Source organism: Amblyomma maculatum, chromosome 7 (genome assembly GCF_055883805.1).
Source record: "Amblyomma maculatum isolate TAMU_Amacu chromosome 7, ASM5588380v1, whole genome shotgun sequence".
Classification (NCBI taxonomy): Eukaryota; Metazoa; Arthropoda; class Arachnida; order Ixodida; family Ixodidae; genus Amblyomma; species Amblyomma maculatum.
Window position 1 is genome coordinate 5,577,630 of NC_139350.1, and position 18,444 is coordinate 5,596,073.

General features: G+C 47.3%; 1 protein-coding gene across 1 annotated transcript in view; it reads left to right on the forward strand.

Moving 5' to 3' along the window:
• The window catches only part of LOC146182644 (protein tolkin-like), an 803,125-nt gene that overhangs the window by 704,040 nt on the left and 80,641 nt on the right, over positions 1 to 18,444 (forward strand). Inside the window, exon 11 of the mRNA XM_084608884.1 lies at positions 14,820 to 14,942. Within this exon, the coding sequence (XP_084465010.1) occupies positions 14,820 to 14,942 (123 nt within the window). The remainder of the gene's footprint in view (positions 1 to 14,819; positions 14,943 to 18,444) is intronic.

Below are 18,444 nucleotides of genomic sequence, written 5' to 3' on the forward strand. Positions count from 1 at the left end.
TCAAAATATATGCAGCACTGCACTAAATAAATGAACTATTGTTTACGCTGCAATCAACATATTTTGTTTCCTGTACCTCCCACTCCCCGATTACCGATGACGCGCCGACATTGTTTAAAGTTCTTTCATATCGAAATATAACCCAGGAATGACAAGCTAACGCGAACTCAGCCGAAAGAGCACGCACGCTCTCGGTGGTACTGCCTGCGAGGGACGAGTAAATACAATGTGCAGTGCGTTTTTTTATAGCTTTTGAACATTTACCATACGAAAAACTATTGCTGGGAATGCCCCGTAGTTTGTGTCACTATGCACTGGCAGCAGATGAATTAATGGAACGCTCCAAACGCCGTGGGAAAACGAACTCATGACTCGACGAAACGGCTAGCAGACGACGCGGCCGGCTTTGCTCCAGGATTTACTTAAACTCGCCCGTCGCTGTCGCATTGCAAGGGGCGTATACTAATACTACTCACGGAGAAGTTGCTTGCGGCACGCTAACGTGATTTTCCTCATTTCCGGTACCACGATGACGCTAAACTAGAATTCTCTATTAACGTGTAGCATTAAAGTTGCCGTTGTTAAAAACTCTGCTGTTGTTGGCTTCGTTGTTCTCGCCGACGTGCGAAACATTTACAGACGATTTTACTTCGCCAACTAACGTCGTGTTTCGAAAGCGCTCAGATCTCTAGTTTCTACATATATTCATATATTTAAGAACTTTGCGACCAAGTTTTGCTGATAGCTCACCCAAATTTCTCTGTTCTGCCAAGTCGATTTTGGGCGCGGGCAAAATATTTTTTCGGGGTACGCCAGGTCGGTTTCGAACGTGGGAAAACTCAAATTTCGGAGTCAACTTCTGAGACGTAGGACACCCAAATCCTGGTACTGAACAGATTTCCCTAGTCGAATATCTATTACCTCAAAAACACCTTCAGAGAGCAATGCGATAGTCATGTTTGGAAGCTGATGAAGACGACGACATGCTATGCAAAGTACGAAAGAGGGACGGTATAATGCACTGAATGATTGGTTGCGATGGTAGCTGCAAGGTTCCGTAACCAATTCCTAGGCTATATAATCCGTTCCAATGGATTTTGTTCTCTTAATACGGAATATAGGCTCAGGCACCAAACAAGATTCGTGGTTGTTTTCGGACGTGGTATACGTAGCGCTTTCGCACTAGAATCGAAGGATCTGGCAAGTGGGTAGTTGGAGGATGACAAGCCCGCGCCCTGATTGGTCGGCGAGTAGTGTGACGTCACGAAACCACATAGCTTCCTTGGATCCAGAGTCGGATGCACCACTCCCAGGCCGCGCAAGGCCGCTCGTACGGTGGGGTTAAAGCGGTCTGTATCTATGTCAGTGGTATGTCGCCTAATGTGGTAGATTACGATCGTTTGCTAATGAGTAAGTGTTGGATAACAGAAGCACAAATTACTGATTAGTGATTAGGCGACCAGCAAAGTTCACGTACGGGAACGAAAGGCCGCAGGCAGGAGCTGTTAACACTGTCGCGTCATCGCTTAAAGGAAATTCTCTGTGCCGAGGTTTCTAAAGGAGACTAGCAATAGGTTTTCCATCATTCGCCCGCCCTCAACCGCAAGAATTATTGAGCTGCCTTCATTAGCGCCGGGCGCATCGGTGATTAAATAGGACTCTTCTCCTCACTGCCCTCGTCTCATTTATGTAGTGTGTGTTCTGTTTAATTGGCTAGTTAGCACTGGGATATCATTCAGGCGCTGCATAGTTTTACAGAAAAATAGCCAGGAAAGACATTCAGCGCGGTTAGGCGCACAACCTTCTTGAACGTCTTTCCTGGCTACGCTTCTTTCCTTGATATTGTATGTAGCGCTTGAATGTCAGTCCAGTGCCTCGACTCATACTGGGAAAGACAGCGGAAAAAAATTAAGAAAGAGCTTGTGTGCTGTGCCCATGAACACTTAATCAGCTGACGTCTCGTTTGCGGAATTCCTGTTGTCGTGCTTTCACTGAGCGCGGATTTTCTCCCTCACGCGCGTTCGTCGGCTTCCTCTTCCTTGGGTGGCCAGCGGTAACAGGCACAGAGCTTTTAGCGCGACTGACAAGTAGAGAAAGACGCAGTAAATCGAAATTATGTGTCCGAAGGCGCTGGCCTCGCTCGCGCACTCCTGAAGGCCTCAGGGACGAGCAGACGGCTTTTGCTGCTGGCGAACGTGTGGCCGTCGTGCCTGCGGCGATTGGCAACTTCCGCTAGCGTGTCACACACGATGACATCACTATGCCCGTGACGTGTACCTTGATGAAGAATAGTTCTAGAAACCACCACCATGTGCTCACGAGTAGGCCCGCGAATTTCAAAAATATAGTTTTAATAATGGATAATAAATCTCTGATCCATTACAAGGAGTTATACTTTGGTTGAGTGCTCAAAAGCAGTCGTCCTACGCACTGAACACATTCGCCAGCGACCTTTGAATCCACTTCCTGGCCCTTTTAAAGGCAGAGGTTAGGTTTCTCTTTGAGATTAAGCTCAACTTTGGCCTTTTAGGTGCTCGAATAAAACTGTTTACAGCAACGAAAAGGCGCGGCAAATAACATCAAGCATATTATCACGGCAATGAAACGGGATCTTGCTGAAGAAAGAATATAGCTCTCACGCGTATCTATGCGCACTCGTTAGGCAGAACCGCGGGAAAGCGTCAAAATTTACGACTTTTCTGAACTCGCATTTTTGTTGTGGAGACGAAAGCTAAAGCTTGCTGCAGACGAAGACTGCAGGACGAGTGTTCGTGTCGCACTGTCTACGTAATTCCCCATTGGCGCTCCAATCACGGGCAGTCGCAAAGCGGAAACGCAAATAAAGTTTTCGATTATGTGAAGGCGAGTCGCTATCTCTCCAGTCCACATACCAGGCAATTGGACCCAAACTTCAATTTAAAATCGGCCTTAGCTGTGCTGTTTCGCTCTTACAAGCTCGCACAATAACTGTTACACGTCCACAAAGGAAGGAAGGAGCTTTAACATATGTTTCCCGAGTGTGCACCAATCTCTGGTAGTATTTGCAGTGTGCTCAACAAGACCGTTGTCTAGCAGTGCAGTATATGAATGGTTTTGACATTTGTAAACAAAAGATTTTGCTGATGATGTTAGTGAGCCATGAAGAGCTTCCGGTGTCAGTGGCACAGTGTTTACAATGACGCCGGTAGCACAGGTACAGTTGGCGCGCAGCGACTAAAATGTTCCGTAAACCAGAGTAAATATCAGAGTGAAATAACTTTTTACCGGTTAGCACAGAGTCGAGACAGGCCTGAAACTGAACCTCGTTTCAATACAGGCGAACAACCAGAGATTATCATCACCTTCGAGCGGTGAGAGGGCGAGTTAATTAGTGGTCGTAGCTAGTCATTGGATGCCTGTGTAGTACATACAGTTTTGGAAGTCGTCAGCATTCTGTAACTATGGGAACACACGCGGTCTGTGACGTCACTCGTCGCGTGCCCCCAGGAAAGCGCGTGGTCTGCTCGGGCTGCAAGAGAGCGTAGATTCCTTCGCGCTGCGGGCCGGCTTCGGCCACCGCTAGATAGAAGTCACTTCCGGCTACAGGAATCCCATCCTGTCGTTAAGTGCTTTCTTAGCGCGTATTGCAGGTCATAGCTGAGCGCGAGAGTGAAAAACGTTCCAACATATAGGGAACACGCGTGAAAACCAAATCAATGAGCTTTCAGGTGAACGAGGATGCTAAGCATAAAAGCAGTGAAGTTCCTTCTGTTGGTTATTTTTCCCTTGTGCACCAGCCGTCAGAGACAGTGTACGTGTTGCAGCAGAGGTTTCTTGTGGCAGAGGCGCCCCGTCGGAGACGGTACGTGCAGGAGTACAGGAGTACAGGAGTTTGCAAGAAGAATAACTCAATATTTATGCATACAGCAAACATTTACAGTACGTACAACAGAGATACAAGTTGGAACTGGCTAACAGGGAAATATTGCTGCTTCGACATAGCTGAAGGGCATCTAAACCTAGCCCAGAACGGCGGACTGGGCCCTTGGGCATGGTATTAACCCCCAGAAGTCCAGCCCAAAATTACGCAAGGTCCAATCACAACAAACATCAACCTGATTAGTTATTAACCCCCGCCCCGGCAAAACGACTGGCATTTCTCTCATGGAGTGAGGAGGCCACGGCTCCTAAGGAGTGAAAAACGCATATAGGAATGCCACCTGAAAAAAAAAATATATAAGTTAGGGCCGGAGACTTCTCCAAAGATACGAAAGCAAGCTCGTTTACTTCTTACGGGTACTTTTTATGGGTTTTATCACCTTTGGCAGCTATTTCGTTTGCGACAAACGTTGCACACACAGCTACATGGAGGAGCTCTGGCTGGAGGGCTGAAAATGTAGTTAAGAACCGAAGACTTGCGTATTGCTGCTCATTCACGTTTACACAGCGCGAAAGGAAAACTGGGAAAAGAGGCAGAGACGTAACACAACACAAACGCTGCCAATCGACTGTTTCTTATTCACAGAAAAATTGTTCCATATGCAGTGTACATAACATAACAAATACAATAAAATTGAATCTGTGCATGCAGAAGAAAAGCATTGGCATTTCCTTTCCCCGGACTCAAAACACACACATTCAGGGCAGCCCCCCATATGTCTTCACGAAGAGAACAATATCTCTCACCTTTTGGTATGCGTAAACATCAGGGCCAGCAGAAGACAGCGAAGCATTTACGCATTCGTGACGCAGCCGGCCACAAATGTATGTGAAGCTGTGAGGTAGGCGGCATCGGACCGGGACGGCGAAGGTGGTGAATAAGAAAGCCGGTAGATGCTCAAACTTGGTGGAACCTCTTAATAGCATAGCTTACCTCCTATTGCGAAAGCATAATCCAAGCATTCAATAGAGCCGTCTTTCTGTGTCACGTAACGGCGCAGCTTACGTAAAGGTGAAGGGCAGGGCTAAGCCGCTGTAGGAGGCCTTACTTTCGCTTTGCCCTGTACCTCTCGAATTTCACGAAAAGGTGCAAGCAGTCCAAGTGGCTTTTTTTACGCTCGGGGTGAAGTACCGGAGACCGTTAAACATACGTACGCACAAAAACTGAAGGCTGCTGGTGCACAAACAGTACATTTGCTCGTGTGGTGTTTCTCATTGGTTTTTACAGCTTATTCCGCAATTCCTCCGGTGATAAAGTGCATTGTTTCTCCTTAGACAGTGCCGATTCGAAGTGCGACATGGTCCTGTCGAAATGACTGTTTTCGTTTTTGTACAACTGTCTTCGGGACGACACATCTACAGATCTCGGCGTCTACGTCAGCACTGAACGCGTAATAACGGCGTTTCAGAATGAAAGCTGCAATACGCTTGTATATGCATATTTGTAAGGCAACAGCATATCGTTTCGTATATTTCTGCGCTTTAATACAAAGTGCGACAGCACGTTTGGCTCCACTCTGCGTCTCCTTTTGCAGTGGTGAAAACTTCTGAAATGTGGATTGGCCTCACGCCAAAAAAGGCCTCAAAAAACAAAAACGCAAAAACAAAAGAAATTAGACGTGTCCGCAAAGCGGACATTATTGTGCGACAAAAAAAAACAACGTACTTCACATTCAGTCCATCGCCCATCCTTGACTACAGTACTGCATCTTGCCCTTCAGAAGGGGCATCACGAACATACATGCACCTGCTTAGAGTGCCCGCTCCGGAAGACATGAGTGCAGATAGCTCAAAAAAGACGGGGACGTAGGAAGGACACAAAGGAGCGTAGACTTTCGCGTCTGTTTTACCCAACGAGATGCCAGCCAGCTTTAAAGGGGCAATAACAGGGTCGTTCTATGTATTCCGGTTTTATTCTTATGTGAATAATATACAGGTCTGTGATTCTACTCGCAAAGTTTTAGTGTTAGCGCGTGGAGCATATTACAAAAAAAAAAACGCGATAGAAATCGGAATCGAGAGGCTCCTCCCACCGAGAGCGACCGCCATTTTGAAATGCTCGTATGACGGCACAGAGGATACGGGGCAGAGCGTAGTGTGCAATTCAGGCTGCAATATCAAAGGACACGTCTCTCTCTTTTTTTGTGGACGATAGGCAAGTGGTCGACCCTCATGCAGAAATGCTTGATGAAGATGTTACCGCACGGAAGGCCTCTTCGGCATAAGGCACACGGTCACAGTGGGCTTCACGGTAAGGTTCCTTAGCTTATCGACGCACTGATCCGTCGCATTACACCGGCAACGACGCCAGCACGACCAACGGTCGCCTATCACCGCAGTGTGAGGTTTTCGGTTTTGCGACGGCGACGGAACTGATCAGGGGACGGTCGCCCGATGCATCTTGGTCAGATCGGAGGCCGACCGAGAACTTGACACCCGATGAGGTGAACAAATGGGCTTGTCTTTTGCTTAATCGCGTTACAAAAAGGAGAACAAGCAGCTACACTTTATAGGTTCGCCCTTCTCGTCAGCAATGACCTTGGCCAGGAATGTCAGTAGGCGCCGAACTGTCGGCCCGTTCCGCGACGAGTAAGCATAGCGCGAGTGTGCGGGGTTCGGGTCTAGAGTTTCGGCGGTTACGGAGCACGTATTCACAATGTTTAGCGGTTGCCATAGAGTGTCATAGAGTGGCAGTAGTGGCCACAAATCGATGACTTCTTGTATCAGAAAGCGCGGGAAGCGTGGATATCACACAGTCGTACGAGCGCAGACAGCAGTTGTCGGAGCCGCTTGTGGGTTACCCGGCGCAGGCACGGGACGTAGCATCCACGGCGCTTGTTGCATCGCAGTGGTAGTTAATGAACAAGTAAAGGTGCAACCGGTGCGAAAAGAAGTGGATAGGTTTAGTATTGCTAGCTCAGCTTGCATTTTATGCCGTACGTGCGAACGAGTGTGCATCAAGTCAATTAGAAAATCCATGTAAACAAACAAGCTGCGGCGGGGGCCCCCGCAGTCGCAATCCGCGAATCGGCGCATTCATGCGGGAGTATAGAGCTCACGCACTAAACACTAAATGGTGTATGTTTACACTGAAGCACTCACGAGTCATTTGCTGGACAAGCGCTAGAAAAACGCAAGGAAAGGCTCGGGATTAGTCGCGCATACGGCTTCGGGGGAGGCGAGACGCGGAGGTGGCGGCAGATGGGATGTTCTTGTTCGGTGCGGGCAGCGAAGCACATTCGAATCGCCTTGGGTTTTGCGGTGATGGGAGTGAAACAGCGGCGGCAGCGCATGCTTTCGTGCGCTGGCCGTGACCAGACTGAACATAGTATAGAAAAAATGCTTTACTAGCCGAAGACTAACACCCGAGCATATAACAGCAAGTCAAGAGGTACTGCTTCGTCCAAAAGATTTGTCTGTTCCTAAAACTTCGCAAGGCAGGCTCTTGCGTCAACGTGTGATTGTTTGGGATTTCCTCTTTGTTTGTGGACCACAATATCGACGGGCAAACAGCTTAGCAATCGGCAACAACGCTAACCTATCCCCCCTTTCGCCGCTCATACGGCGGATGGAAATGCTGAACATGTCCCTTTTTACATGAGGGAGCACTTGTTGTTTAAGAAGCTAACTCTCATAACGTAAGACTAATATGTTTCTGATTGTGTGTTTAAATATTACAGCATGAGCCCATCGATTTCGCCCTAATCGACAATATATATATATATATATATATATGTGTGTGTGTGTGTGTGTGTGTGTGTGTGTGTGTGTGTGTGTGTGTGTGTGTGTGTGTGTGTGTGTGTGTGTGTGTGTGTGTGTGTGTGTGTGTGTGTGTGTGTGTGTGTGTGTGTGTGTGTGTGTGTGTGTGTGTGTGTGTGTGTGTGTGTGTGTGTGTGTGTGTGTGTGTGTGTGTGTGTGTGTGTGTGTGTGTGTGTGTGTGTGTGTGTGTGTGTGTGTGTGTGTGTGTGTGTGTGTGTGTGTGTGTGTGTGTGTGTGTGTGTGTGTGTGTGTGTGTGTGTGTGTGTGTGTGTGTGTGTGTGTGTGTGTGTGTGTGTGTGTGTGTGTGTGTGTGTGTGTGTGTGTGTGTGTGTGTGTGTGTGTGTGTGTGTGTGTGTGTGTGTGTGTGTGTGTGTGTGTGTGTGTGTGTGTGTGTGTGTGTGTGTGTGTGTGTGTGTGTGTGTGTGTGTGTGTGTGTGTGTGTGTGTGTGTGTGTGTGTGTGTGTGTGTGTGTGTGTGTGTGTGTGTGTGTGTGTGTGTGTGTGTGTGTGTGTGTGTGTGTGTGTGTGTGTGTGTGTGTGTGTGTGTGTGTGTGTGTGTGTGTGTGTGTGTGTGTGTGTGTGTGTGTGTGTGTGTGTGTGTGTGTGTGTGTGTGTGTGTGTGTGTGTGTGTGTGTGTGTGTGTGTGTGTGTGTGTGTGTGTGTGTGTGTGTGTGTGTGTGTGTGTGTGTGTGTGTGTGTGTGTGTGTGTGTGTGTGTGTGTGTGTGTGTGTGTGTGTGTGTGTGTGTGTGTGTGTGTGTGTGTGTGTGTGTGTGTGTGTGTGTGTGTGTGTGTGTGTGTGTGTGTGTGTGTGTGTGTGTGTGTGTGTGTGTGTGTGTGTGTGTGTGTGTGTGTGTGTGTGTGTGTGTGTGTGTGTGAATCTCAAAACAAGTCCGAGGATCACTAAGGTCGCATATTATAGTGAATGCTTGTCAAGGAAAAAAGAAACATGCGAATAAAAGATTTTTGCTGAAAATAAATAAAACACTCAGTGACCACCGTCCACGGCGTGCATGCAAGATTGCAGCCGTCACCGCGAATAGCAGACGACATGGGAATGGTATCTCGTTTTGACGTCAGCGGCCAGTGGTGACCAGACCAGGAAGCTGCTTTCGATATTATTTTAAAATTAATTTAATACTATCTACTGCACCGAATGAGTTCAAAATTCGAGGTTTTATACTTTAACGTGTGCGCAACAAAATTCGATAATCAGTTCATGTTCAAATGTTAGCTGTCATGACCCCTTCTGAGGCTTGTGAAGCTGGATTCCCTGAGTCGAATCTGCGTTAGTGCCTGAGCGGAAGCGCTTCTGCAGACGATAATGGCTGCCGCAAGCAGAAGCAAACCTGGGTGGGGAGAGGCCCGTATTGGTTTCTTTCATCCAGCCACTCACGTTTTCAAATGAGTGGCAAACCGGTGTCATGTACCGGTGGTATGCTCTGCCACCAAAAGCCTGTCGAGCTAAGCCGTCAGAACCAGCATGGCCAGCGTTTCGTAAAATGCACCACTAAACTCTTGCATGAATTTTCGTTGTCCTATGATGAATCCTCTATTGTACAGATGGTGCGTTGCGTGTACGACCTACTTAGGGAGCATGCAAAATATGTAGAATATAGGAAGGGCGAAAGACTTGTCGAACACTGCAGTGCTTGCACTAGTTGTATACCACGGTTCTTCGATGTCTGGATTCCGGGTGGAGGCAGAACACAGACAGCTCGTGAAACTATGGGAGCCTTCTATATTCAAAATGCGAGTTTGAAGTGTATCGCTGAAGCGTCAGCTGTTTTCTTTCTATGAGAGTCAGAAGAAACGCCTGCTCTTATAAGATTGGTTCTTGTATTTCCCTGTTACCGTGTGCGTCATCAAGGAGGGCTATATATGTGGACCCCTTTTACCTGTGGCGCTATAAAAGCATGTGAGAGCCAGTATTCATGATATTAAGAGGTGTCATGCCAAACGAGCTGTTGGCGCAAAGATTGAAAACCGTTGGACGAAGCCAGATGAGTTCAGTCGGCTGTCTGTCTATATAAAACATTATCAAGTTGGTTTCGTGCCGTTCCAAGTGACACTTATTTAAAAGCAGCAAAACATTTCTATGCGCCTTTGCATATTGGTTATGCGCTTTTTTTATAAAAGATGAAAAGCTTCATATGGTTGGCGCATTTCGATGCGCTGGAACTGCGTCCCGAATGAACGATATATATTAGTTAGTGAAACGAACACTGGTTTCAGCCTCGAAATGGGCCTGCTCACTTAAACGACCTGTAAAAGGCAGGCACCTACTGGCTAACACAACTGCCACGTCCTGACCAAATTACGCACCAGGATATCTTTTGACAACGCAGTCGGTAATTTCTTGACATCCACCAGGCGCCGTACTCAGGCACCAAAAAGACTCAACGCTGTCCCTAAGAGAAAACGCTTAGAACATGTTGAACGCTTAGAACATTTCCCTCAACAAAAGCCATGTTGAGACGCAACACAGGATTAGCAAACAGTGCTCATGTAGACCTTATATCACCCCATATGCTCGCTCCCTAAATTTTCAACCCTCTATTTCGTGCCGCGAGCTGCCAATTCAGCCACCCCCCTGCACGGGCTTACTCCCCACTGCAGTTGTCGCAAACATGTAGCGAGAAAGAGGGAAATATTCCAAACGACGGCGGCATCTTGGCGTGCCGTCTGTTGCGGGAAGAGAGAAGCCAGGAGGCATTAATGGCGTCTCTGACGTGCGTTGGAAGATAAATGGAGAGGGAAGATAAGTGCGTCTGGCACTGCTGTCGAGTTAATTCGCGCCAGACACAATGCGGAAAATTGCAGCTTCTAGCAAAGAACAAACACCGTCACGGTCGCGAAAAGTGCGCGATCACAGAAAGGAAAGTTCGGAGTGGCTGTCGTCTCAATCGCTGAACACGGCTGACGGGCCGAGTGTAATGGGGCTGTCCCCTGCCGGCTCTAAACCGTCGACCGCAGCAAGCTCGACGCGACTTCCTGACGGATGCGTGACAAACACCCGTGTGCGCTTGTGTATAGGCTTCCAGCGGCGCCCGTGCAGCTCTATCATATCGAAACGTAGCTTTTTACAACGCGGTTTTTGTGACACTTCTTTAGCTGCCATAGCTTTCTTCTTTAGCTGTGGCATAGGGTGCTTGCGTTGCTTGTAGCATTTTACCGTTGTACCGTGAATGAAGCTCTGAGATTTTCTTGCTCTCGTCATCGATAAAGCTGAGCGCATGGCGAATTCTCTGCTCTGCCCGGTACCTGGGTTCTCTGCATGCGCTTGTATGCAGTACGCCTGCTCAGAGCCTTTTGCGTCAGGGAAAAAGTTCGTTCTTTTAGCGATTTAGCGCTCCCGACGAGACTTATGGCAGGGGCCCTATTTAGAATAGAGCTACATGTTGCATCCAGAACGCTCTACTATGGGCAAGCCCTCTTCCTGCATCCATAAAACCATATTCGCTTCAGTAAATCTGGGTACGAGTTTGCGCATCATGACGTTGGTAATCAGCGATATGGCATCCACCATGGGTATCCACCTAAGCGCAGCCATACGGCTGCAAAGACATTTGAACTCTTTCGAAGAGGCTAAAACTCATTCTGCATTACTACCACCTCATTGAAAATACAACTGAAGATCATCTCAAATACGACCATGTTATCATGTACATGCTCCTTACCCTAGCCTTTTGCTTCGACATCCTGCAAGGTGAGAAAAGGTGATGGTGGTTTCGCTGCAACGAGCCTTAACCAGCCAGCAACTTCGTCGCTCCGCATGAATGATGTCCGAAATCGTGTAATCTGCAATACGTTTTACAAAACCATAGTGGTTTATACTGGCGGCTTCTGAAATAAGGAATTTGCGAAGGATAGGCGCATCGTAGGCATCGTCCGGTATGTCGACGACTTCTTGGCATAATGCAAACCGGACCGATTAGAAGTAACGGAAATCGAAGGCAGAGTTCTGGCACTCTTTCAGGAACGCAGCCAGGAACTTAAAGTAGCGTCTGAGCTTGGAGACCACGGATCTTGCTGTATTTATCCCTGATTTCTCCCAAGGTGCATTTGGAAATATTTTGGTTCAGAAGATGAAAAGAAGAATATTGAGCGCAACGTTAAAATCCGATGTAACAAAGCAGTTTCATCGTCAGATGGAACAAAGTTTTCGTTGGCAGTCCGTTAGGCTCGTTGAAGCTGGATTCACGTGACCGTGTTGTGCAGTATAATAGATCGGCGAGAGGCGCCGCCTTCCGACCATTTGAGCGGCCACTAACGAGGCCCTAAGCATGTGTGTACCAGCTAATGGACAAGAGAAATAGACAAAATGGCAGACCGCACAGTACCACCGTTATGATTAATTAATAGTATCGCACGGCAGTCAACCGGCTGCATTGTCAGCGCCTTGTCGCAGTGACTAACAGTCAAACCAACAAAAATAAACGCGTACGCGCAAGGTTTCGCCCATCACAAAATTTTTGGCCCGGTTCTTCCCGGCACCAAGACAGAACTCCCACAACAGCTTCCCCAAATTCCTCAATTCTCGGTTTCCTGGCTGACTTTGAGAGTAGAAATGCATGTAACTAGATCATTTATTTTTTTTATATATTCCACAGGACTGCGCATGCATTGATAAACAGTGCAAGACTAAAGCACCCTACAAAAAAATGATTTGGTTTGTAGGTTTGGTTTGTGGGGTTTCACATCCCAAAGCGACTCAGGCTATGAGAGACGCCGTAGTGGGACTCCGGGAATTTCGACCACCTGGGGTTCTTTAACGTGCACTGACATCGCACACGGGCGCTTTTCGCCTCCATCGAAAAGCGGCCGCCAACGCCGGGATTCGATGCCCTTAGGAACAGTAGTCAAGCGCCGTCGTAACCACTGCGCCACCCCGGCGGGGAAGAAAAGCGCACAAGGGACGACATTTCCTCGATGAAAAGCATGCTTCGTGCACACAAGACAAAAGCACATGCACACAAAAGCACAACCAGTGTTCGAGACATGCGGAAACATCTTGACAGCGTAGGTGACCAGAACTTGAATTTTCACGTGACGCTGTAAGTAGAACGCTTCGAAAAGCGCGGAAATGTCAGATTGAAACTGCTGCATCGTCTTTGTTGTAGAAATACACGCTGACCGTAAAGGCAGCAAACCTTTGCATTTTCTTCGAGTAAACAGGAACGGCTAGGACCGGGCACAAGCGGTATAAATTAGCAGGCACGTCGCCAATCAAGGTCGCCAAGACACCATGTAATGGCGTTTATTAAAACCGTCTGTAATAGCAACCCGCCCGTACGCGTGCGCTTTTGAAGGATCCGTCGCGGACGCACTATAGTCCCTGGGCGCGCGTACGCCCACGTTGGCATGGCGTCATCTGATATTATGTCTGGTATGTTTTCCTCCTGTGATCGGGCTGGCACCGCTGGCCGATCTGTTTACTCCCGAGGTATCGAACAATGTTTTTGTTTTTTTTTTGTAGTTCTCGTTCATTTCCCTCCTGATGAAAATGAAGCCTTGTTCAAAAATAAAAATAGTTGTGCCTATTTCTTTGCTTTGCATCATCACTCGAAGCTGTTTCCTCTAAAAAAAGTCATCTCCAGTGTCATTTAACGATATATTTCATGGCGTGAGAGAGGAAAGACATAACAGCACCTCACATCACATTCTCGACACGCCGTGGAACTTGGCGACGTCTGTATGTATTATTCGGTTTGGTTATAGACACGTAGTCCAGCATATCTGTCCAGCAGGGATTTCAAATTTCTATAGCACTCCTCTGCCCTCCCCTCTCTGGAGCACACAGCCGTTGAGGCTCTCCGCGTGCGAATCTACAGCATCTTTTCTCACATTTCTTTAGGCCATTATGGTACACATTCGGCAGTTTCATCAGCTCTTCGAAACACCTTTTACTTTTGTTTTTGTTGTTTTAGACTTAATCTGCAGCGTGCCTCTTCGCCGGCAGCACCTCCTCATTAAGCCAATGAAACCACTAATGGCTTATATCCCTTGACTTCAGCAGCCATTTGCGGATTAATTCCACAAAATTCTTTACAAGCGTATTTTTTTTATTTCACAGTTGTCTATAAATGCAATTTTTTAGCATAAAGTTTACATCTGAAGGTTCGGGGGTTTTTGCTATTTATAGTCACAAACGTACCATACTAGTTTTCTGTGCTGCTCTTAACTACTCGCGAGCGCAGGACAGTATTGGAAACCAAAATATGTCTGCGCATCGGAAAAATAAATCGTGCCTCTGAATATCATCATAACAGCATCTTAGCATTCCCATTTGCCTCAGTCATTGTCAAAAGTGCACGCTGTTTGTCTTCTGTCGCAGTCCTAGCTACTCGGTGCGAAAGATAAGCTTTAAATCCGAGATTTCTCTAAGCGTTGCGTGGTGTTGCATTGTTCTGGTTTAGATTTTTTGCTGGCGCATAAGTACAAGTAGCTAAGGGTGTTGTGCACAAAGCACGAATTTCGCTAGTCATCGGAATGTTAGACCAACCCCATCTATATGCTCATAACAGTATATCACTATTTTACACGCTTGCGTTGTCATTAAAAGTTATATTCAAGAAAGCTCCACACAGCCACAAGGTGTCGAGACAACGATCCCAAATGGATGTGTACTGCTTCAAAGAACTTCTCGGGAAACAAGAGGGAACACACCGCGTGTGCGACGCTCGGTTTCGCCCAGTGCATTCTGCTGCAGAACTGCGGCAGAGGAGTAGGATGATGCTGCAGCACTTGCGCCGCACCGGTGAAGCATAAAAGGTTGAGGCTTCCTCTGAGATTTACTAGTCTTCCAAAGGGGCATATCAGCGACTGCGGTAAATTGGATTCCGTCATCCAATATGCATTCCCCATTCATCGCCGCGTTCGTTTGATTGTTTCGTTACCACTTATGATTGGAAAAGGAAAACTTGAAATTTTTGCTGAGGTGTTGTCACAGAGAGGGTAGCGCATCCCGCCAACGAATTCTTGGGCACGGAAAAGGTTCTCTAGTCATTTCAATCCAGTCTCGAGATCAAAACTGTAGCACGAAAAGAATTCTCTTTCTGCTTGCGTGAAACACTCTTGAGCCTGGCTGTTTTCCGCTCTCCTTTTTTATTAACGTTCTAAGCGGAGCATTTTTGTATTTCCAGAGTTCGACGAGTGCCAGAACACCCAGCACGGCTGCGAGCACGATTGCGTCAACACCCTGGGCGGCTACCGCTGCGAGTGCAACATCGGCTACGAGCTACACTCGGACGGCAAGAAGTGCGAAGGTACGCTCTGCAAATTTATTCCTTTTGCGCACCTGCTGAGATATGGCTGCCCTGTGCGTACGCCACATGCTAGCTTCCTTGATATAGAGTTGTTGTTTTCTGCTTAGCACGTCTCTGAGTAAGCAGACGGCCCACCCGAATTATTTCGGATAATAAGGTTTGTTTAGCATTAGTAGCCTGAAAGCTCAAATAGCGTCAACACAGCAAAGTACGGTACAACAAAAAGAAGTACAGCACAACTCACGTGGTAAAAATCAGCAACGCAGTTGCACATAACTGTTCGTGCTACCCCGCATATAAGGCCAAAAAAAAAAAAGCACTATCTAATGAATGAGTTAGCACCGGGGCTAGCCAGTGGCTCCTCTGGTGATCTAAGCTACGTTTGTAGCCATGGCAGCCAATGCGTTTTCTGAAAACGGTGCTAATGCCGCACAGCGATGGAGATATAACATCCCACTATACCACGGCCATTCACGCCTTATTTGAGCCGCTATATGTATCGTTTCTAGAGAACCTGAAAAATGAAGAAGATTTCAAACTCGCACTTGTTACAACATAGTAGTGTTGGTCAGGAGCACGTCACTTGGGCTCCTGGCTTGGGCCAACTGCCTGCGCTGGCCAGCTGTACGAGGTTCGCCCAGATAAGAATATTGCCTTGCACTAGAAGCTTCTCTATGGTATATCCAGTGGTTTTAGCGGAATGTCGCATCGAATCGGCTGCGTATGAAGGGCTGCAACCTTGAAAGAAAAGCACAGCAGGGCACCGAAGGCATACAGTGACCACGATAGGCATACGTTCTGTTTTTGCCGGAAAAGCAAGACATTCCTTCTCCATCCACTAGAGAGCGCCTGTCAATTGGAACACATACGAATGAAGCTTTTTAGAGCTTTGTTTCCTGGTAAACCTTTTATTCTGAAAATTTCAACTATACTTTTGGTTTCCTGTTATACATATTCATCTAAGAGCGTTCATCGCGCAGTTTGACAACTGTTCGCTGTTTGCGCTAAAACCGCATTACTCTGACATTTATCGATACCCTCGAGATGGAAGGAACACAAGGGGCCGTTTTTCTTTTCTGCACAGGGAGAAAGAGAAGGCCGTAGTGTACAGCGCAGCCGGCGATCATCGCGACCAACGTCGAAAATTTTCCTCTCTCTCACTGGGAGAGAAACACAGTTATCCACTGCATGGTGGCCGGCAGTACATGCAGGGTACATGCGGACGATGTGTGCTATTCACACCGGTGGATATAGCATCAAATACCTAACCGATAACAGGAGAGTGTTGCAAACTTGTTGCGCATCAAGGGACTTAAGTGCGGTCGAAGTCGCAGCTGCAGGTCAGGAAATGGAAACGCAGATTCGAAAACTGCCCGGAGTTTCATAACAAGATCTTCGTCTCCCGTGTTCTTGTAAGGATACTCGCTGTATCCACTGTCAAACAATGGGATCAGCGCGAACCCCTTGTGGACTCTGCGTGGTCCCATCGTACGTTGTGTACTGCCCGCCATCAGTGGACAATATAGCGTCCTTTACCGGGGGTTCTAGTAACGTTGGATGTACGTAGCCCCCAGATTTGGGCAACCTGTCTTAATGCGAAAGAATTACTTTGCTATAGTTTTTGCAGCCGGACAAGGGCGGAGGAACACGTAACACACATGCGCTCAACTGCAACTTTATTTTGGTAATCAGCCAACCATGTGATATATATACCATAACCGGAACGCTAACCCAAATTCCCAGATTGCTCTAGTCTGCCCAAATCTACACGTGCCTCTATACATTGTTTTTTTTTTTTCATAAACATTGACAAGGCAAAATGACAGGAAGTCTGCCGTGTCAAAAAGTACATCTTATTTTTCATTCAAGGCTCCATCTTCTACGCGAAGCTCGGGGATACCGTGGTGCAGAAAGTCCGGCGTTATCCTCGTTGTCGTCGTCGCCGCCGTCGGCCGCGACGTGTGGCGGGAAGTGGTCTTTGGCCGGCGCAAGGTCTAACGTCACGCTTCACGTGATCTGTAGAGCCTTGCGGAGCGAGTCACAGGCGGCGGCAGAAGGAGTAGGCCCTGTGCAGAGCCAAAAGCTGAGCCACGGCTCCAAGACATGCTGACATAAGATGGATGCAGAAGACGAGCCTCTCCAATCATCTAGCCATTATTCATTCATTCATTCATTCATTCATTCATTCATTCATTCATTCATTCAGAAATAGAGCCGAGGCGCGTTCTATGGATACCGAGAGAGCCTACCTAATAACATTCGCAAGAATGTAGCCATATCGCATTTAAGGAAGCTTTACAAAAAATAATAGGACAGTTAAATTTTGATTGAAGATAAGGTGTGATAGTGCCTTTTAAAGCGCCTTTTCATGCCTCGAATGTCTGCAGTTGACAGACTGGCACAAAGTTTGATACAGTGTTAAACTTATTTAGTAGGTTTGTTTGGGGCGAAAGGAAGGCTCAATGTTTGTCAGTTCTCGATGGACACCTGCACTTACAACGAACGGCATACAATTGGAGGTACAGTGTAACAAACCCCCGCCTTTACGGTCAACAGAGGCACGAGATTCCCTTTACGGTTACCAGTCGTATGAGGTTTGAGAACACATTTAAAAGTTAGGCCGGTCAACCCGTGAAGTACGTGTGTCGGTGGGTGATTGAGGAATAAGTTCAAGAAGGTCCCGTTCTTTTACAAACAATTGAATGTTTATAGATAGTAGTTCAAATTACACTGCATACTAACACAGTACAGCAAAAAAAAAAAAAAGAAAACACGCCACGACACGATAGTGATAAAAGACGACTAGTTAAATGAGAAGAGGAAAACCCACAAAGAACAAAACATTGCGATAAAAAGAAGACTATAAAGATAACAAAGCAAGTATCCCAGATATAATAAGTATGGTAAAGGGTTAAATAGAAAACACAGCGAAAAAATAATACGAAGTCAGATAAAGGTTAACAAAGGCGAAAGCAATGTTCGAATTAACAACACTCTGTGGCAAAAGGAATTCTCACGGCTTTCTTGTCAATTGAGGCGTCGAAGGCTGAGTTTGTCGGTAGCGGCGGCCCTACAGGTGAGGAGAACCATGCGTCTATCGCAGGCCCGGTGAAACACGACGCTTTCCCTGAGCGGCCGCGAGAGAGGCCGGGAAGACGGATCTTCCCAGAGCGCAGTGCCGCTCTCGGCCGCGTGCCGAGAGTATAAAATTCCCGCGTCAAGGACGCGTGGTCGCTGCCCCGCCGTCATGTCGAAGCCTGCTGAGAGGACGACGAGGTCCCGTGAGTTTCGCTCTATATCAGAGGCAGAAGATCCCGCAACTTCCGCTGTATAGGTGAGGCAGCTTGTGACATACAGTCTCTGCCAGCGGGAAGGAGGTCCCGATACAGCCTTGAGCTCTAGGACCTCCTTCTGTATGATTTATGTAATAGCTGTTTTTTTAAGAATGAACAAACTTTCTTTCAAAAAAAACCTGTAGCGCCCAGGGGGACTGTTTCTGAGC